The sequence below is a fragment of the Haliaeetus albicilla genome, chromosome Z (assembly GCF_947461875.1).
Source record: "Haliaeetus albicilla chromosome Z, bHalAlb1.1, whole genome shotgun sequence".
NCBI lineage: Eukaryota > Metazoa > Chordata > Aves > Accipitriformes > Accipitridae > Haliaeetus > Haliaeetus albicilla.
In genome coordinates, this window is record NC_091516.1 from 18,497,608 (window position 1) to 18,520,111 (window position 22,504).

The 22,504-nt window shown below is 41.1% G+C and overlaps 1 protein-coding gene across 4 annotated transcripts in view; it reads left to right on the forward strand.

The window, feature by feature from the left end:
* The first annotated feature begins 16,111 nt into the window (after window positions 1–16,111).
* Window positions 16,112–22,504, forward strand: part of RIC1 (RIC1 homolog, RAB6A GEF complex partner 1) — a 56,822-nt gene continuing 50,429 nt past the window's right edge. For all 4 annotated transcript variants that reach the window (XM_069777236.1, XM_069777240.1, XM_069777239.1 and 1 more), the window contains exon 1: window positions 16,112–16,334. In XM_069777236.1, the coding sequence (XP_069633337.1) occupies window positions 16,194–16,334 (141 nt within the window). In that variant the 5' untranslated portion in view covers window positions 16,112–16,193. The remainder of the gene's footprint in view (window positions 16,335–22,504) is intronic.

Consider the following 22,504-nt stretch of genomic DNA (forward strand, 5'->3'; position numbering starts at 1 on the left):
GCTGGAAGCCAAACTGTGCACTGGGATAACTTAACATTCTTGGTGCTTCCAGGTGACTGGCTACAGTCTAAAACATGGAGATTTAGTTGTGCATCTTGCCTCACAGAATTGCTAATGGGCAGAAGCTGAAAGGCTCTTGACTCAAATAGGGAAAGCTATGAAGGAAGTAGGAAGTGATTAGCAAAATTTACTAGACAGATGGGCTCACAGTCCCATGTAGAGAAGGTCAAGGATTTTCTCAATTCAAAGGTTATCAACTGATGTATCTTCTCTGTGCTGGGTCTTGATCTGCATACTTTCACCTTAATTCTTTAATTGATCTGCCTCGGGTACCCTGTCAGTTACAGCAGCACAACTGCATATATAACTTAGTACCAGTTCTAGGCTACACATATGACTTCCTCTTTGATATGGTATTTCAAAACAAGATCATAACTGAGATAATTAAACTTCCTTTTTCCAAGCCTGCATAGCTGTCCGTTTTTGTCATTGCCCTTTGTAGTATTCGAGTAGTCCTTGGATTTCCCCTGCCTGCCTGAGATGGCAGACAGGATTGCTGTTAAGAAAAACATCTTGTTTAGGTTATTGGAGGAATAGTCCACCAGGATGGAAAAGAGTTGTTTACAAAGTCAATAGTAGCATAGAAGCAAAGGTATAAAGTGGCTCTGTGCTAAATGCAGCGTAGAGATTAGGCTTCTTGAGAGTTTGAGTAGGGAGACTCAGAAGAAGCTTTTCAGTGAAAGTGGTAGAGCAAAAACCCAAACTTGTTTACAGCTAGAGTGCAATGAGTTTATGGGAGGGATTGTATGACTTGGGTCTTGTGATATCGGGGACATGCTAATCATAAGACCTCCTCCAATTCTGCGTTCCTGTCTTAAAGATCACACAAACCCTTTTTACCACATGCTGAGGTCTGTACCTGTGAGGACACCAGCTTTCCTGGAGTTGTAACATTTGAGACACTGTTTCCCACGTAGTAAGTGTTGCCTGTATTAATTTTCCTTCATAACCCCCTTTAATAAACAAGAGTAACAAGCTGCAGTTATCCACTACTCAGAGACTCTGATTGCTCAGTCCTATAAACAAAAAGAAAAGATCTGTTTTGCCCTTGGTGTCTGGCCAGACACTTGTTCAAAGCTGGGTTTTTCCCAGGAGAACAAGAACATGTGCACTGCTTTGATATATATTGAAACCTTACTTGTCATAAAAAACAGCTCTCATCTTGCAGTGTCATGGAGTGAACGCTTTAGTAAAGGTGCCTGCTGCTGGTTTAGAAACCAGAAGCCTCACAGCAGGAATAAGGAACAAGGTAAACTGTTCTTCAGTCCTACATGGTGACTGCTGTGAGCTGGTCATTCCCATGTGTAAGTAGATGCTCAGGCTTGCTCCACGCCAGCCTTTCACTTCATAGCTGTGTGACAGTGGGAGTACTCATGCAGAGGACAGGTACAAGTTACTGCCGTGCCTGCTGCTCTGATTCTGCACACACTGGCCAGCTAACCCGTGTGTGTGTGCGCCATTCGCAGGCACAACATGACATGGCTTTTTGCAGAACTGGGCTTTGTGCCATGAAGATAGGCTATGTGAAGAACAGCTACAAAAGCATTTGAAACAAGCAGTGCTAGCCAGTCTCTGGGGGCAAAAGTGACACATCCTGGTTTAAACCCACCTTGTGACTATGAATGTCCCTGAAAGGCTTTTAAATCCTTAATTAAATCCAAAAAGCCACAGGGAGCTAAAAGAAACAAGACTGGAATGAGTTAGGGAATCTGACTTGTATTTTCAGCCTAATTCTTTTAATTTTTCCACTTTGATAGATTTAAGTGGAACTTTTCTTTTTATTAGCCTTTTAACAGGACGCAGTGTCTTTTAAAAAAACACTTTTGTTCATGAAAACGGAGGTTCCTCCTCTCGCTTTTGGAAGGCTGGGACAACAGGATAAGGTTGTGCTTGTTTTCCTCCAAAAACTAGTAATCGGAGATCTCAGTGCTGCAAGCTGCTTCGTACAAGCAGGTGTGACATATTTACAGAAGCCCACTGAAGTACAGCAGACTGTACTACAGCAAATATACTTGAACACAGGGAAGTACTTACCTGCTTTTATAAAGAGTCTGCCCAAACAGCACGCCGTACACCTCAGTATCACAGTACCATGTTTATTTGAACTTCTAACTTCGGGCAACAGTTGCTGCTAAAAGCAGCAGCAAAATAGCTGACTATGTTCCTGAAAAGGTAGGAGTAATTGCATTAAAACCTCAGACAGCTGCTCTCAAAAGGAACAAGGTGGCCTATTTTGGCCATGTTTTCTATCCTGGGTATGAGTTCACATAAGAAGACTCAAGAGAGGGACTACTTTTTTGTACTGAACTTAGCTATTTGTCACCTGATCTATTTTGTAAGAAGCACAGAATTTCCTGAGAAGGGGGATTTAATTAGCTGACTTCATGGCTTTGTAAGCTAGTGAAGCATCAACACAGTATCTCCTACCTGAGAATCTCAAGTATTTTCCAAGTGTGTGTAAACGTTATCATACTGTTTTACTGATGGAGAAGGCAAGCATGTACCTTAATAAAAGCAGACTGAAGGACATCAAAGGAATAAAAGCCACATCACTTGAGGTTTCACTACCATCCCCATATAACTAGTTTTACTACCCTTGCATGGCAAAATAAGTGTCAGCGAGCTGCAAGAGCAGGGCTGCCCCACAAGGGGCCATGAGCCAGGAGCGCAGGGCAACCTCAGCACCATGCCATCCCCAGCAGGGCACAGCCCCATGGTGCCTAAGCAGGACCAGGGCTGGTGACACAATCTCCCAACAACCCCTCACCAGCCAGGGTGACAAGTCAGGTCCAAGACCCACCCAGGGGATCCGGTTAGGCACAGCCAGCCAGGCCTGGAGACAGGGGAATCCATAGCATGGGCCCGTGGTCCAGCCAGGGGAAAAGCAGTAAGTCAGGATGGCAGGGGACAGAGCTGGGCACAGACCTACTTACAGGTCAGCTCAGGCAAGGCTTGGGTGCCTGGGCATAAGCTTGAAGAGGGCTCCCAGGCCCACGGGCAGAGGGTCCACTGGTGGGGTCACCGATGAGGCTGGCCAGGGCAGCTAAAGCCTACTCTTGCACGTAGTGCCCTGGCAATGACGAGTCCGTTGCCTTCTGTAAAACATCCTGTATTCATTATTACCGGTTTTAATAGCAATCATCTTTGTACAAGACCGGGACATCTCCTGTGACTCCTATTCTTAGAGCAGCCACTTCTGCAGCAGCTATGCTCCTTCTGCTTTAACTGTTGTATTTAACTACAGCCCTGCATGTTGCTATTTTTAAATATCAAAGGGTTTTTTTGCAATAGGGAAGCAGAGATGCATAGAGCTATTATATTCATACTCAAATATAACTGTCCGTTAACAAAAATTAAAAGTCATTTAACTTCCAGGTGCTCTTCATTGCACAGCAGCACGATTTTTTTTTCCTTAGGAAAGCAGGAACAGTTAAAGACCCAAGCAGGGATTTGGAAAACTCTGAGCAGAAATACAGCCAACTCGATCCCTGTACCCACTGAGATGGATTTTTCTGCCTGAAAATATGAAAGTGATCAAGAAACAAAAGTCGTCGCCATTTCTCTACAGTTAAGCTCTGCTGAGCTGACCACAACGCTGCTAGCAGATCTTCGTTCAGGTTAGGTGGATTGGTTACATGCTTTAGTGACCTATTCACTTCTCTCTTTTTCAAAAAAACTTGGTTAAATCTAACGAGATGCCATCTCAGGGCTGCTTCCGACAGCTACACAGCATGACTTTGCAACTTTGCTACTTCTCACAGTGTAGCAGACCAGAAGAATGGTAGTGCTGATAACGCAATAGCAAGCGGTAGAGACCTTCCTTGCACTAGTTCTGCCCTTACTGAACAACCATGGTCAGGCAAGGCCTTTTACCTTAAAGAGTGCGTTGTACAAGGTATCATGGTATAGAGCCAAGTGATTTTCAGTTGAATAAATCATCAGCTCAAGTACTACAGAGTAACCTAATACCAAACAGAATAATGGAGAGTTATAAACAAGACCTCATAATAAGATCCCACCATTTACAGAAGAAAAACATGGCAAAATGGAAGAACAATGCAAGTACTATTAAAAAAAGACAATGGCAGATGGTAACTATGATACTTCCCGCCCCTCCCCGAAAGAGGAATAGACTGCTAAAAATCTGCAGCATGTTTTACTAAGCAGCCCTGAGGATGTGAACAGAAAACAGTTTCACAGCTAAGCAAATTGTGTTGTTATTCAGTTATTTAACAAGCCCTCACTGTTGGGCACATAACCCTGGCATACTGTGTGTCTCAAACAGCAGCGGGATTTTGATGGGGGTCTCTAATCAGGAATTTGTTAGCAAATTAGTAAAGGTTTCTTTGTGTGCCAGACTAATAGTTTTCTGTCTGATTTTCTGTCTGGTTCCTCTCCTCTCCCCCAGCCCTCCTCTGCATATTTCATATTTCAAATTTCTCCTGAGCAGTATGTGCCCACAGCCACAGAAAAAGCAAAAATAAAATGACAACATATTTGTTAACATTTTTACCTACTTAACATCAACTTAGTCAGAGTACCACTGTCTGGTTGATGTCTTCAATAATCCCTTTTTGCTGGTAAGTCTATAAAGGCTTTACTTTACAGACATCTGAGTATTTTATGCTATTTGACTAAAGTGCCATTTCAAGTCAGACTCTATAAATACAATCAGACAAGCTGTCTGATGCCTAAGCACTGTGCTCTGTCCAGGGGTGTTGGGTGTGTGTGAGGGCTGTTTCTGAATGCCATGAGAACAACAGCTTGAGTTGCTTCTTGTAGGAAACATTGAGGGAAAACAGCAATACTGCTGAGAGATCTGTTTTTCTTTCTTTTTCTTTTTAACAAAATTATTTGCTGTGCACTATCAGCATGTATGCATTTGTAACAGAGGCCTGGAATCCGGCTCTAGTGTTCTTACAGTTTTAATGACACCTAGCCCTTGTCAAATGGGCATAACAGTGGTATTGCTTCCATTGCTATTGACATGAGGGAGGCTTGTATTTTACCTGTCATTTACATGTTGAAACACCAGATTGCTAAATGGTTCCACCTGTTTCATCAGTAATGAAATTATAATGTCCTGTTCTTGGTGCAAAATCCTGTATTTCTGCAACTCTTGCATTCTTCTACTGGCAGAAACTCAGTTTTCAGCTCCTTAATTCAGATTTTCACATCACATTTGGAAAATTCTCTTCAGACATTTACAGCCACATTTGGAACACATCACAAGACTCTGCCTGTAATGCGGGCATTTTGTTTTACTGTCTCAGCATGAGGTATATTATTTTGAAATCCAGTTCTTAGTGGGAGTAAGAAGGAAGGAGGGATAAAATGTCAGTATTTCAAGGACTGTTACAAAACTTAGGGAAAAGGATCACAAGACAGAAGTCTTACAAGGCCAAGGACATCACATGACTCAAGACAGCATGTGCACATGACAAAGACCTTTTAAATTCAGCTTTTCTCCAGATTTTGCTAAGCAATGGCATATCTGGCTTTCCCATGTATACATAGAGCTAAATCCTGAGGGGCACCGAGATCTTGCAAGTCCCTTTATGTTCAATGAAGCTGCAAATACTGAACAGTTTCCAGGACAAGACCTATACACTTAATAGTTCTACTGACTTCAGTTATGCATGTCCTGTGCTGGCTTACAAGTCTTGCAAGCTTGCAATTTTTTCCACCTGAAAAAGCAAAGGTTGCAAGTGCAGTTTTGCCTGTATGCCTTCCCATAAGCTCTCAGATGTCTGTCAAAGGAACTAAACAGAAAATAAAATTTTGCAAATCCACCTATTAAAAATTAGTTTGTAACTGGTGGGTCACTAAGGTTCCTTTTTCCATGTCAATAGAGATTAATTAGAATTCTATCTATTTGTACACGGTTTCTAGATAAAATGGATACTCTGCCGAAGAACACAAACATGGCATTTTGAAATGTGTTGCCCGAGTAAAAGCTGAAGGAGGATCATTGGATACTGTGGCTGAAGCATTAGAATTTCGCCTCATTTAATGTTAGGGACTGCTCATGGACTATGTATTACGCATCCCAAATGGAGGTGGCATAGAAATGACAGTGGTTTTGATCCTGGACATTATGATTTTTATTCTTTATGCAATCTTCTTCATGCTCTTCAAGGAAAAATAGATACTGGCTGACCCACTGATTTTGGAAAAAAAATCATAAAATGGGGAGAAGACGTGTCTACAACATAACAGCCTACTCAAGAAGTGGACCCACTGACTTCCTCCTTCCATTTATTCAGTACCTATCAAAGGCAAGCTTCACTCAATACTCCCTAGGTCTTATACTGGAAGGGACAGTGAACACCAGGTTCTTATTCATACTGTCAAGTTTGGTAAGATTTTGCAATGTTTCCCCCTCATCTCTTCCCTCCGTGATTCCCATGTAAACACCAACCACACTCATATAAGCATGGACATGCAGGAGTTGACCTGATCCAGTTCCTCCTCTCCAGCTGATCAGTCTTGAAGGTCAATAGTGAAACATGCACATGCCCTCACTCACATATCTTACATGTACATTCACATTCACAGTCCTTTTCAGGTCACGTATAAAATTTTCCACATTCTGTTCGCTGACTTTAACCCTGAGTCAGATCCTAGTCAGCAGCCTGCAGTCCTTTGAGGTCTTTGATCATTCTTGTTGCCCTTGGTGCCCTTTTTGGTGTCAAAGGGTGAGAACAGCCAACAGTGTTCAAGTGGCAAGAACAACGTGAACACACTAATCATGTTCTCATTACTACCAGTAAAGTAATGTTAGGCTGGTATTTATTAGGGCAAAACTTCAGTGATTAAAAAAGTGTTTAAGAGTCAATACTGTAGCCCTGGTTTAGGAGTGCATTAAAAACATGCTTCACTAATTTTCAATGTGTGAATAAAAAACTCTCATCTTCACGGTAGGGCACACTGAAAGTACTAAAGTGTTTAATGTATTTCAGTACCACTGAAGCCAACGTGAATCACCAAAGCACTTAAAGCACATGCTTGCTAAACTGGAGTCTTCTGACTAAACTTCTTGCTGCATCTGTTCTCTATCAGGCATGCGCATTTTCAGTCACAGAGATTATTTCAACATATTCGGGGCTGGCCAACAATTTTCATTGACCTACATAAGTAAAACAGAAAAATAACTCTTAATATGGAAGTATAGTATTCTTACTAAAACCTAGTAATTATTTTTAATAAGACTGTAAATATGCCAGTCACTCTGAGACCTATGGTTCCCAGGATTGTTTAAGAACAATTGATGCTATGTTTCATCATACAATTCCAAAAAGATGAGTAATGGAAATATTTCTGCCTGAGTATGTCCTTATTTTGCATTAATTGTCCTTTATTTACTATAAGTATTGAGCCAAGTCATAAAGCAGTATCTGAGCTGGAAAACTGGCATCCAATGACACATAACATGCTCACCAAAACAAGTAAGTGTCTATGTACAGAATTGTTTTGTTCTACCAGCATTTCAACCAGTTTGCTTCCTACTCAATAGTTTTGTGGGTATGGTCTACAAAAGCTGAAATGCATCTCTATTTTTTATTAAGAACATATCACTGAAAACAAGTGCTTTGATTACATTTAGGAAAATGTCTATTTAACTCTGTCAAGGAACTGCTGAAAGGCTGGCATGGTTCAGTGACCGAAAAAATGTGACTACTGGAGTGTAGCCTAAAAGCAGAAGTTCATATAGCACTTCCCCTTTTATTTTGCTGTTTCGATGTTATCTAATTTACATCCCCAGAAGAAAAAGCTCTATAGCTCCACACAGCGTTTATTTACAAACATCAAACCTCTAAACAGGCCACAGGATAGTTAATTAGAGATTTTTCTAAATGTGGATAAAGTCAACCACCTCTCTAGAATTTTTCCAATGCATTCTTCTTTAATGGGTTTACTTTTCTGATAGGTTATTTAATATTTGTGAGGTCCATCTAAGAATATAACTGACAGTATTCACAATTCTCGTGTGTGTGTATACATTACCAGCTAGTCCTGGTGTTGCCCCTTCAGATCTTCAGCTGACATTAAGTACAAGCTTCTGCTTGACAAACAGCTTGGAAACTGTCTCCTTAACTAATTTACACACATAACAATTTGGTGAGGCACATATTATTAGCAAGATTTTAACAACACTTAGGTGACTTCCTAGACACCACACAGATGTCCCTGCATGGTCTCAGACCAGAAGTCAGAACTCTTGGCACATAATTGTCCTTAATGCTCTTAGCCTCCTGATTGGAAAACATACTTTGATGTGCAGGGGATAGGCATGAAGAAGAGCAATTTACTCATAAATACAGTAATGAAAAGGCTCTGCTTTATGCTGATGATATTCTTGCATTGAATGGGTTACCATTTAATCAATGATGATTTGGAATGAGCAACCAGTTTTCATGTAATTTACCAAGAGATAAATGACTTCTGAGTTTTGTCCTGCAACTGGAAGATATTTTAAGCTGCAAGAAATAGATCATTAACACATAGAAAAAAACCCAGAGTTTGAAAATAATTTCTTTTGGATTGGACTTGAACAGGAAACAGCTCAAAATATGATGCCTCCTCTGACAGTGACAATTTCAGTTGTACTTGCAGCTGTATTCTAGGGATGTTGGGGCAGCTCCATCTCAGTATCAACTTGGCTGAATCTGCCTTATAAAAAAGCTGATTTTTTTTTCAGTGTAGTCACTGATCACAAAGAACTAAAAACTGAATTGATCACCCATTTCTTTCAGACACAGCCAGATCAGTATAGACAGAGATGAGTTCCTACGGGGAAGAGAGATGGAAACTGGAATATCTGTTGCCCAGGATGTTGTATGGTTGTAACACACAAAGTGATAGGAAACCAGTGATAGGACTGAAACAAGCGTGTAATTTGTCTGCGTAGTACTTCATGGATGTTCACTTACAGCACTCTGTGTTTGTTTCCAAGCAGCTTGGGAATAAAACTCCAAAGTTCAGATGATGCTCCGCTAGCAAAATATTTTAAAAGAACTAGCTGAACTATATAAAAACGTTATCAAAATAGAGCGGAATTGCTATAGCTCTCTTTGCTTACCAAATAAAAGCCTGCAGAGGGCACTGCTAATGCTATAGGCACCTTAAAACACTGTCAGAGGTTATTTAATATGCATCTCAGTCCAGACAAGTGCCTACAATGAAGACACACAGAAGATGAAATTAAGGTTAATATCCACTAATCATAGACAAGAAAATCCCTCTATTTTCTTCTTTTCTTTTACTTTGTCCCTTGTATCTGGTCAAGAAGATACTTGCAAATGTGTTTTGCATCTTGACACCTGTAAGTTAGGATCCTGCTTCTTGGACAGAGGTGGTGTCACAGGCTGCAGATGATGTCCAACAGCCTACCAGATCAGATTCCTGCCTCCAACATGTATGTTTTCCTTCACTGTTCATCTTCAGACTGACAACATTCTTCTTCAAATTCAACAGGGAAGTCAGGGCATGATCTATTACAGGTAACACTGTATCCATAACACAAGTGTTATGGATAACATGTATCAATCTAATATGTATAGCAAGATAATTCAAGTGCTCTGCTGTGAGTTTCAGATGATACAACACAGCAAATGTTCACAAAATTCCAGAAACACATAGTAAAACCAATAATTTAAATGTATAACATACAAGTCTAGGTCATCCTATCTACCAGTGCTTCTACATGGAAGAGCTCCCATCTTCCCATTTTGTCCACAATTCCCATACGCATGTAATATACTGTAACCGAACTGTATACCCCATACTTCAGGTAGAGGGTGTTACCTGTTAAAAACATGCAGCCATCACCCCATAAAAGCTTAATTAATTGCCTTCCACAGATGGCAGCTTGCATGGTTCATCAGTCAGTTTGTTTACAGTGCGTAGAAAATGTTTTTCCAGCACTGCTTTATACTGAAAATGATGTTAGAAAAGGCATACCAAGAGTAATTTAGCTCATTCTACAATCACTTTTTCTTCCTGGAAAGCCATATATCATTTGTATATAGCCTTTTTATTGATCAGAGTTGATCCAATCCAATTAAATGATCTGCAGTTCATAACGTTTTTGCTTTCCTTAGGAGGCTGCATTGCATGTTCCAGAATCCAAAAGAATAACTTATTACCTAAAGCCAAGACTTTAAAAATTATCTGTGATTCTGGACGTTTCAGCTTCCTAGTATCAAATTTCAAGCATTTCAAACAGGGAATGCAATTCTCTAGACGTATTCAGAAACCACAATGGCTTTTGGCAAAGTAATCATGTGCACAAAGCAAACACTTCAGTGGCCGGCTACTCATGAAACTAAGAGCATATTCATCAGCCGCTGAAACCCAGATAATAAAGTCTGAAAGAAGATAATGTATTTCTAGGGATATTTTCACTGATGGAGAAGAATTTTTTAAAAAATACCCCCCATACTGAATTTATAGCAGTTATGAAAACCAAGCTGAAGTCCACAGGAATGTTTCTATATGGATTTTATTCCAAAGAATCCAAATCTTCTGCAAATGTTGTGGTAGCTATGTTCAATCTGATAGCCCATGGTTTTGGCACATGTATTTATTGACACTGGTAATGATTAATCCATTAAGTGATATGGGTTGCTTCCAGAACTTTCAAATCTGTTTCTCCCTTCATATCTGGCTTTACATATTTTGTATGGCTGTTAACATATGGATAAGAGCTCTGCTTTGATTTCCCTTTCTATTTTCTCAGAGACAAGTAAACATAAGAAAGTATTCTGGGCCCAAATGTATTTGATTTCTAACCTAACTAAACCATAACTATGACTTTATTGTAATATTTGTATACACGTATATTTCCACTTCAGAATTCACTAGCAAACTTACTAATTTACTTGCAAATTTTAGCTTTGGGTTCTCGAATGCTTGGTGAAAGCGAATTCTGAATAATATATACATTTCCAAAATTCAGAATAAAAATGTGTCAGTTGTTCAGTTCATCCACTGAAAAAAACCCAGAGACATTATTTCAAAACTCTATTGCAAAACTCCGGAAACATGAATTCTAACACTACTGGTTTATACTGCTGGTAAGTTACATGAATTGTCCAGTGAGAAAATGAAAACAGTACTGTGTGACTTGGGTGAAATGACATACCACTATAAAATGGATGGTGAGTATTTACAGGAAATTAGAGAATGATCTGAAACCAGTAATTATTAACTGCATAAACTTGCAAATTATCAAATGGTAAATAGTTGCCAAATGATTTTGTAACCATTTGTGAATAATTGCTAGGGAACACAGGTGGAATGTATCTAATTAATTTTATTACTTGCACTTAACTTTGCTCAGAATCAGGTTTTGATTTTATTTAACCATAGCTGGGTGTAAAAATAAAAAAATTGACAGAAAGTGAGTATAAACATAACCATTAATCCAGAAGAACTGTACTGGTCTATCCCAGAATGACTGTTTTGTGTGGTACAATGATGGAGTCTAGCTATTATAAATGAGTATTGTCCCAGTATTTCAGGTCATATACTGTATATAAGCACTGATTGCTGACTTTGATTTTGCAGTAACAAGAGAATAAACTGTTGTTACCCTTCTTTCTAATAGTCTCTTCAAAGGAATACTTCCATTTCTCTTGGCTGAATTCAGAAAATGTCTGCAATAATCAGAGTGATTTTTCTCTGTGCTTTAATAAAACTCATGGCTTTGCAGCTGCCTAGACTTAGCATTCAATCCACTGTTTGTTTTAATTTTCTTTTTAAAATACATAAGATTTTCCTGTGGTGTTATAGCATGTTATAGCAAGTAACTTCCCTTTTACTGTTTTTTTTTTTTTTAATTTCTGATATTAATAATTTGATATTTCCTTAGATTTCATGTTTAAGGATGCTAACAACCATTATAATTCACCCCCTGGAATCATCTCTGTGGATGGTCTATAGGAAAATGAGCTGAATATTTGCCTTACCTTGTTCTGTTTACATGGATCTGTTCTCAGTGAAAAAGTCCATTTTTGGTGGGTCAAAGGATGACTAATGAAACAGCCAGTTTAAATAACAGGCTAATCCATGGCAACCTTCACATTTCAGCAGCAGATATCTGCAAGGTAAAGGACTCATTTGTTCCATAACCAGTTCTAAGAATTCAAGATGACTTTAAATAAAGATATTTTGATGTACATAACACAGATGTTCATGCATTGTCACACAACTTCTGTGGCTTATGTGACGTAAAGCCTGCATCTGTAAGCAGCATGGCAAAAATGTCATGCCATTGACTATGATCATGCTTCGCTAACAGCCTAAGGTTTTTCTGGCTTTGATCTACATTGCTGGTAGTGATAATAGTGGAGGGAGGGATCTTTCTTTTGTTTCAATTTCACATACAAGGACTGACCTTCCGTAATTGTTCATGCAACAGCTGCAGATGTAACATTAGGTGAGAGCTAGCTGCACAATCTAAATGACAGTTCATGGCAATAGCTGCAAAGCAATGCCAGGAGTCTTAACAGTGGCAACTGTGCAGAATACCTACCCTCCTGCAACATTTTCATCCTATATCTGCTTTTGCCACCAGCAGTGTCCTCCCCTTCCTTTTCACTAGCCTGCTAATATCAGGACTTAGGTATATAGACTTACAATATTTCAATGCCCCTGGATGTTCCCACAGCTCTGCATAAGCTCTTCCTTTTCAGGACACAGCTATCTCAAGAGTGCAGCTTCCAAAACAACATGGCTGTCACCGAGTAGGCAGCTGCAAGCAACTCTTGTCTTCAACTAGGTGAACTTGATGACAACTGACAACTGACCTCTGTGTATAAATGGCTTTCACAGTTCTGTTGAGCTTTGTTATCACAGTCTTGCTGCTATATCCTGTAATAGTGCCTTGGTAGCCACTGCCCGATCTGTTCAAGAAACTCTGTGAGCTTGGTGCCCTGCATGCATTTCATTTCTACACAACTTTTGATGTGTATTTATTATTGTTATTAATATTTATTATGAATTATTATTCCCAGAGTTACATTCCCATACTGCTACACTGGGAAATGTGCTTATATTTTTGTACTCAAGTACAAACAGCCTATGACTACAAAAAGTCTATTATTACCAAATTACCATCCTAAGCATCTAAGTATGTTCTTGATTCAGCCCACAAAAATGTACCAAAAATGACATAGTTTAGATCATATTCCTATCACTGATGTGAGGATTTTGATAGTCGCACTTTTAATGAAACACTGCACCATCATTATTTCTAATTTCAATTATGTGCCTCCACAGAGAAAGCAACAATAGCAGCAACGCAAACATTACAAAGACTTCAGCCCATTTACTTTTTGCACAATGTACAGTTACAACAAAATGCTACAATGTAGTTGTCACTAACAGCAGTAGCTGTTTCCTTCATTAATGCTGCTCTCAGCACACAACCTGGCATTGTTCTGCAGGAACAGCATGAGCTGGAAGCATGTTTACCTCTTATGTGTACACATGCATTAGGATGCTGTAGCATTAACTAAGGAAGCTACAAAGTAGTACAAAAGACATGTAGGTCCCTTACGAATTGCTTCATGGATTTTGAGAAATTTCTCTGTACTTTCATCAAGATGAACTTGGCAAAATCTAATTAATCCAGAAGAAGGACAATTCTAAAAGTCCTACCTATTCTTCAGGATGCATTGTGCCATTTATTTTGTAACATGAGGAACGGAAGGGGTGTTAATAAATGAGATGGTGCTACACTCCTGAACATTATTTTCATTTCCTAATTTAGAAGGCTAGCTATCAAAAAAACAGGCCAAAAAGGGTTCAGAGGAGAGACTATAGCAAGGAGGGTGTTTGTAGCAGAAGTGCTGACTGGCACCTATCTGGCAGCAGTGAATTTGATGGTAAGGCATTTCCAAGTTGCCCACTTAAAAGTCATGGGTACGAAATATCCTGGTATTTTGCTCCTTCATTATATTCTTTTTCACGGCATAATACAGTTTTGTCTGGATTGTAACATACACATCTTTATAACTCACTTCTCATTTTGTGTTTGTATTCAGACAAATATTTCAGCTGGAATGTGGTATTCATATGATAACAACAACAATTTATTGGCATAAAAATGTTTGTCAGGAGAGAGCAGGCCTTAGGCATGGGGAGAGACCATGTTCTTTGAAGGGAACTGGATAATTTGCATCCAGTGAGACCTGTTTCAGGATAGCTCAGTCCAGAGGAACTCCTCTAACAAACAGTGCTGGGAGACTGGTTCAGTAAACTTTCCTGATTTCTACCAGTAGCTATTCTTTCCAATACAGGCACCGCCCTTGCAACGGTGTGGACATCTACCTTTAGTTCTCTTCCACCTCCATTTGTTTTCCAGTTACAAGAGAAGACTAACAAGTCTCATTCACTACATCTAAAGCTACAGCTTTAGTTTCTACTTTTCATCCTTCACAGCACGTGCTCCTGTTCTCTCCTTAGTGTGCAAATAACAGCATTTGGGCAAGCATGGAAACAAGATTAAGGAACAGGTCTCAGATAGAAAATAAACTAGCAGGAAGAAAAAACCCAAAGTTTCTTCAGGTTAATTAGATCCTTGATCCAACTCGTCTCTTGGGAGAAATGTTTGTGGCAGCACCTGGCAGCAGCTTCACGCCAACGCCACGATGCTGCCCACACCCTGCGCCTGTGCTCACCTTGTCCCCAGAACACGGCCTCGACGGCAACACCCGCGCTCGCAGGTCCTTCTCACCCAGACTTCTCTTTATCACCTACAGCAGCCCTGCCCGGCACCCCTCTGTCAATAAACGACCTCTTCATCTCCCGAGCCGCCGGCTGGGGGCGGAGGCGACCTACTTCGTGCGAAGGGTCCGACCGCACCCGGCCCCGACGCAGGCCGGGGCCTCCCAGGGCCGTGAGGCGTCAGCAGCCCCAGCGCCGGCGGCGGCGGCGGCGGCGGCGGCAGCCAGAGGCCGAGCCGTACGCCGGCACCGCAGCCTCCCGGCTTGCCTGTTCGGGACGTGCCTTGCGGGCTCGTCCGGGGCCGTCGGACGAGACGGGACGGGACGGGAGGGCGGCCCCTGCGCCGCAACCCTCCTCGCCCAACCGCCCCCTGCGCATGCGCACACCGCCACCAGAGGCCACCGGACATCCCCCGCGCTAACTGGCGGACGGCGCCTTTGCGCGCTTGCGCAGAATACGCCCCCCTCCCCCCTCTCCCTTCTCCTTTCCCTCCCCCTTCCCCCCCTCCCCCCTCCCCTCCCTCCTCTGCACGCCCATGCGCATGCGCTCCGACGCCCATTCCCTCCCCGCCTCCGACGCCGGCGCGCGCCTTTTCGCCCGGAACCTTGACACGGAGTCTCTCGGGGCTGGGGGCGGGAGCCTCGGACGCCTCTGACGTCACTTCCGCGCGGTCCCACGGCCGGGGCCAATGGGCGCCCCCGCGCGTGGCCCCGCCCCGCCACCGCCCCCTCCTTCCCTCCCTCCCTCCCTCCCTCCCTCCCTCCGCTGCCGGGCCGCCGTCGCGCTCGGGGCCGCGGCGTTCAGACGCCGTAGCGGGGGAGGAGGAGGAGGAGGAGGAGGAGGAGGGAGGAGATGGCGGCGGGGGCCTCGGCGGCGACAACGACGACGACAGCGACACGGAGAGCGGGCGGGCGAGGCACCCGCAGGAGGGAGGAGCCGCCGCTGCAGCCGCCGCAGCTCTCGCGGGCCCGCTCGGAGCAGTGACTGGCCGCCTCCCCCACCGCCTCCCTCAGGCCCCGGCCCGCTTGGCTCTCGCCCCTCCGCGGACTCGCCTCCGCCTCTGCCCTCGGTGGCTGCGGCGCTCCCCGCCCCCACGCCCGCGCGAGAGCACCGGCGGCGGCGGCGGCTGGGGGCGACGGCCCGCGACCCCCAGCGGCAGGGAGGCCTCGGCCGCCCCCCTCCCGGACGCGGGCGGCGGCGGTGAGCCGAGGGGTCCCGTCGTCTCGCTGGTGATTATGCGTGGCGGGCCCCGGGCCGGTGGTCAGAGCCCTTCGTCTGGAGGCCATCGAGCGGGCAGCGAGCCCTCCTGCCTCTCTTCTTCGGCTCATGTCCCCGCCGGCCCCCGCCTAGGCTAGAGTAAGCTGAGAGCCCGCTTCTCGGGAAGAGGGAAATCTACAGCCATGTATTTTCTCAGCGGCTGGCCCAAGAGGCTTTTGTGTCCTCTGGAGTCCCAGGAGCAGCCTCTTCACATCCAGACGGATCCCCAGAGAGCTTTCTTCGCGGTGTTGTCCCCATCTCAGCTGAGCATCTGGTACTGCAGGGTGAGTATCCATCCTCCTGTTAGCCCTCAGACCCCGCTCTCCCAGCCGAAAAGCCCTCTCATCTGTAAAGTGGTTGGTTTTTTTTTTTCGTTCCTGTTCCAGAAAGGGTTGTAAAATCTGGGACTAAAGCTTGCAGATGATTTCCATTATTTGTGAATCAGAGCTGTTAAGCCACGATGTTTACTGATAGCAATGTCGCATTGAGAAAATATGTAAGATCGATCTACTTGGAGTTAACACCTGTTATTCCTGAAAATGAGGCTTATAACCAACTATTTTTTATTCACTTTGACTTTAAATAACGCTTAAGCTTAATATAAAGAGTGTTTGTAGCAGTGCCTTTTTTGCAAATATGCTTCATGTCTTCTGCCTTCATATAGTCTGTGTTTTGTATTAAAAACAATGAATGTAGGAGCTATGAAACGCGTTTTTATAAAACACAGAACAGACTATAACATTCTCTGTAATGGTATAACACAGAAGTTCACAAACTTTTCTTTTTATGAAAAGTTTAAAAGTTTTGCGGCCCTAAACAGAAGAATTGTCGTGGCTTTTGCATGGAAGTTGCTGCTCTAGCAACACCCGCTTTGAGACTATGTGAATAATTGACATTAAATGCCTTGCTTTGAATTCACTTGGAATTAGTGTCGTAACAAAAATGCTGTTTGTCAGTTTGATTTGATGCAGCCAATGAAACAGCTGTGACATTGACTTTAAATTTTGATGCTGGATCCCTTTAAATACTGCCTAGATTAGACTCTAGATCTGTCTATAAATATCTCCAACTCCAGATAATTTACAGAGTTCATCTCAGGTTACAGGAGAAAACTAACAATCCAATTTTAGAAAGCTGATACTGAAAGGTATCAGATGACAGTCATAGCCTTAAAATCTTGTTTTAAATTATGCTGAGATTTCATTGCTTTACCTTGTGTTGCACTCTTCATGGCTGTTCATTAGTTCCTGGGTGGGGTGCTGATGCTTTTTTTTAACCTATACCAGTAGCCAGCTAGGACATACCAGCCCAGTAACTATGCTGTGTGAACATCATCATGAGGCCTCTGTTTCCTTACGTTTGTGGCGCATAGTGTAGATAAAGCGTACGCCCTTCTAGATTTTGCCAGTTGTTAAGGCTATGGTTGTAGCCCGTCAGCAGAGCACAACTGATTTTCTTTTCCAGGAAAGTACATAAAGAAGAAAAGGCTTGTGGGATGCTTCTCAGGATGTGCCTTGTTCTCTAGAATGTAGTTTACTTTATGGTCTGTTCCTCAGGACAACATTCATTAACTTACATGTTCATTAGCTTACGTGCTTGGACTTGTTTTGAAATGTTAAATGTTGTATAACTGGCTACAGGCAGAGCACTAAAAGAATTCACTCGATGCAGAAAAGTTGAGCAAACTTACAGGTCATTAAAATGTTTTAAATGTATTTTAATTCAGTATATAATGGCTGCTTTTGAGGAGGGTGCTGACTTTGCCAGGCTTGATCACTGACTGATCTTAGACTAAAAAGGATGTTACAGTCTCACCACCTCTGTGGACATCCAGCTGTTAGCAATATCCTGCAAGAGAAAGGTTTCTGTTAAGGGCATTTTTTAAGAGAATCACTTGCATTATTTTTTATGCATATAGCTGGGGTTTTGGGTGGGGGTTTTTTTGTTGGTTTGTTTGTTTGTTTTGTTTTTGAAGGTGAAGCTTAAAATCATATGTTGGACGTTATTATAAAGTGAACTAAAATTATTGCATTCTAGAAAATGTTTTCATTTGTCAGAAGGACCTTCTTTGGAACAAGGCTAAGTTCTGGTCAGGTTGAATTAATTCAGTTTCTTGAAGTAGAAGAGCTTTCACCTAATGTTCTTGTTAAGACTTACTACTGTCTCAACTATATATGAAGGTTTCATATAAGAATGAAGTGATGATGCTGGTGAAGTTCTGTTTTGAATTTTTCAAGGGGGAGGCCCTTTGAAATACTTCCGTGTGTGTGAATTTACATTCAGTATGTGTATTTTTCAAGTGAAGTGGTAATGTTTAAAGCTCCTTTTCACCTACTGTGTGCTAAGAACTAATGGAACTAAGGAAGGTTTATCCAAAGTGTGGATTGTTTTCTGGTTTGGAAACAATATGGGTACTAAGATTAGAAACGGCGGTAAATGGTGTAGCTAAAACCAGATGGAATTCTGTAGTGGTTTTGAGCCAAAAAGTCCTTGACTATTTTACATGTTATTTTGTAGGGAGAGATTGGATTGTGGATAGAAAAGGCCACTGATCAGTGGTGAATGTTTTTGATCTTGCATCAGTATTGGTGAAAGATTTTTGAACATGCACCCCCAATATGTGTACATTTATTTGTTTATGAATTATATGCATGTGCTACTGTACTAGTATGCATGTTATCAAGCATACACAACATAGAAATTAAAAAATAGAGTAGAACAGAACAGACTTTTTCAGTTGGAAGGGACCTACAACGATGATCTAGTCCAACTGCCTGACCACTTCAGGGCTGACCAAAAGTTAAAGACCATCGTTAAGGGCATTGTCCAAGTGCCTCTTAAACACTGATGAGGCCTGGGGCATCGACCCTGTCTCTAGGAAGGCTGTTCCAGCATTTGAAAAGGAAAAAAAAAAAAAAAAAAAAAAAGAGGTAAAGCTGAAATAAACACATTTTTAAAGTTTTACTTTATTAATGGTACAAAAAAGATTTTCTTCTTTCACCCCAATGGATTGTATTAAATGCATCTCACTTTGGAGACTGTTCCAAGTATTTTTCTTAAATAACAAGAAATTATTGGCCAAGGTACCTCAGAAGATTCCTTGACCGTTCTCGTTGACAGCATTGGAAAGCTTGTCAGTGTTTTCATTCTGGTAATGTTAAGTACTTGGATGCTTGAAATGAGAAACTTCAATTCATGAAAGAAACTTTCTGAATTGCTAAAGTGAGGTAATTGATGTTTAATAGATTGACTTGGGAACCAAAGGTGATGTTTCATGAGGCAGCTGTGCAGTCCTAAGTGTTGTGATCTTTCCCGCTTGCACCTGTATTTTAGTGGCTCTTGGGGTGGACTAGTGATGGCTTTTACAGGGTTGTTCAGCTTGCTGAACAAATAGAAACATGTTTTTTTCAGCTCATGAAGGGATCAAAGGAGCATTGTAGTTGGCTTGTTGAAAGTGTTACTCCTTTAACAGTAGTGGCTTTTAATTTTAAATTGGTTCGGTTATCTGGCATCATAAGAGCTTGAGGCAGTACAGGGGATTCTAGCTATTCACCCACAGGGCTCTAGATATTAAAGGAAGATGTATGCAACAGAGGAAGGAGGTGTGATAGATGAATGGAGTTCCCCCTTGAAATGTTGAGGAGTGAATTGTGTCCAACAAGAATAGTCTGATGACGTATTTGTATGTATAAATATAGTTCAGCCTTTCCTTTCTTTAATCTTAACAAACTTGTGGCAATGACAGGAGTAAGTACTGGACTTGAATATTTAATGAAATTCCTGGAGGTTGTTGGATTATCTGCTATGACTCTGCCAGTCAAAACCAGTTTTGTAAGTTGTTTGAAGACAAGAGTAGCTTGCCCCAACTACTCATTTTGAGGAGCATTTCTTAATTACCTAGGTGCTTATCAGCTTGTGATTTACATCTGTGCTTGTTTTTAAACTTTCCTGTTTTTTTGTGATGATCTGATGTTGAGTCAGATCACCCAAATGAACTATAAGCATATGGGAAAGCATGCATGTCAGAATCCTAGATTGTCAAATAATCTGTATTCATGCTAAATGCTGAATAAGTCTATATACAGGCAGCTCTCATAACTCGTTCTTATGTGCTTTCCACTCTCTACCTGTTGCAGTATTAAAGTTACTCTTGATAAGTGCTTTAAATCTAAGCATACGCATTATTTAAACAAATTGGACAAAACAGGGGACTATGCTTGTGTTAGAGAAGTGATCTCTGTAACCTGGAATTTTGGCACGCTATAAAAGGAGTTACTTGTGACACTAGTGCTTATAGTTCATACACTATATGAATAAATATGTTTAAAAAAATGCATTTGGTTTTGTAATTTTTTTTATTGCGGGTGGCCATTAAAAGGAAAAAAATAATTGTTTTCACTGTGCTTTCAGGATTATGCTTTCGTCTCAGAACTGTAAGCAGAATAATTTACTGAATTATTGTATGTGGCCTTTTCCTAGACAGGATTAGATACAATCTCTGTAGTGTTTTTTTCTGGAATTTGGCTGCAAAATGGACAACAGACATCTTGATAACGATGTAAGTGGTTGTGTATTGTGAACAACATGACACAGATAGCATCAGTGCAAACTGAGGTGTCTTGCTGCTTCTGCTGTGTTTTTTCCTTAGTAATTTAACCCTGAGATGCTAACCTCTTACTGATACCCATCAGACATTTGTCCAAGAAGGCCATTTCTTTTTATATGTCAGTAACAGTAACAGTTGTGCTGTTACTTCTATTGTAAAGATGTATTTGTGGTTATATAATTAAAGAAAAGAGAAATACCTGTTAGACTGATGGATTTGGCATGTGAAATGTAAAATTGTCATGTGAATATTCAGTAGGCCTTACAAGGTTTTCCGTGTCTCCTGTATTAATATAAAATAGATAACATCTGAAAGACATCTGAGAATGACTTGCATGAAGAGAAAAGCATCCTCAGTTATGAGTTTTGACTCTCCCATTAGCTGCACATAACAGAGTCATTTGCCGTATGAGATCAGAGATGAGGTTAGAAAGTCTATTCTCCATCACACACAATTCTATTTAATACAAATTTAAGCGCTTGGCAATTCATGGAGCTGAGGAGCAGCAGAGATCCATAGAATACGGCCTTTCTTATTGGCAATGTTTTTGAGCGGTAGGTTAACTGAAAACTTCCGCTTGGGAGAGGTAGTGATTGACAGTTCTGATGCACTTTGGTTTTTTGAACTCTTTCACAGTACCTTGTGTGAAGCACAGTATTGGGAGCTGTGTCTGCTGTGTTTGTTGGATGGATGCTCTGCTGGTTCTGACCTTTCCAGCTGCTTTTAAAACTGAATTAAGAGAGTTATGTTTTTATAATTAGCTCTGCTTTTAGAAATTCTTTTATCACCACCTTCTATCTCTGTTACTGACAATATGGCTTTTTGTGGTCGTCTTTTTTTCTTCTGGTCCTTAGTGATGAATTTTCCTTATGCATGCATGCATGCTTTTCTTTTTTCCATCTAACCTTTCTGGTTTATTAGTTTATAAACCTACAAAGCTTCAGCCTTTAAAGTGGAGCACAGGCTAATGACGAAAATAAAGTGTACAGTGTCACCAGGCTTTTGTTCTGTTTTCTCCTAGCCTTGTCTTTGTCACTTGGATCATAAGGTCATCAGAACAGCATGTTTTTGATTTTTGTCTTGTGCCTACAGCCTAATGAAGCGTCGAAGCATTTGTCTTAAAAGGCTAAGCAGAACATTTGTGTTTTTGAAAGAAATTGCCTCTTCATTCTAAACGAGATCAATTTTTGATGTCTAGGATAGTAAATTGTTAGAGGCTGAGGGTATTAGGATTTTAACAATTATCTATGGCCTTGCAGGTTCTTGTATTGATGTTGCATTAAAAAACTGAAACCTATACATAATACCATGTTGTCAGCTGCTAATACTGTTCATGCTCTCACCAAATACAAGAATCTTCTTCTTAGACATAACAGTTGTGAAAAGACTGATAGTCTTCCAGATATTCAGTGTCTGAAAGCTATAATTAAATGTAAAAAATTCTGTGGAAAATAAATTAGTAATAGTGAATTCATGGCATTAAAGATGACAGTGCTTTAAAAGAGAAAAGGAAGTATTAAGGATCGTGAAATTTACTTGGGTTTAAAATTCAAGTTACTTTGGATTAATAGTTACAATAAAAAGAGCAAAATAAAAAATGGAATTCAGAGCTGAACATGTTGACTATGGATAGGCTAGGCAAAACATTCAGAGCTTGTCAGTGTTCTTGGGTATTATTTGAGCAGAAATAATTGGGTTCAGTGCAACTGTATCAGTATTTTAAAAAAAATCATTTAACTTTTTGCAGTACTTAAGAATTTGAGTATGACTATCAACTGCTTGATGCAACATTCTTAGAATTTAGGCAAGGATATGATTTTGCTATTCATATTTAATGCAGGTATAATA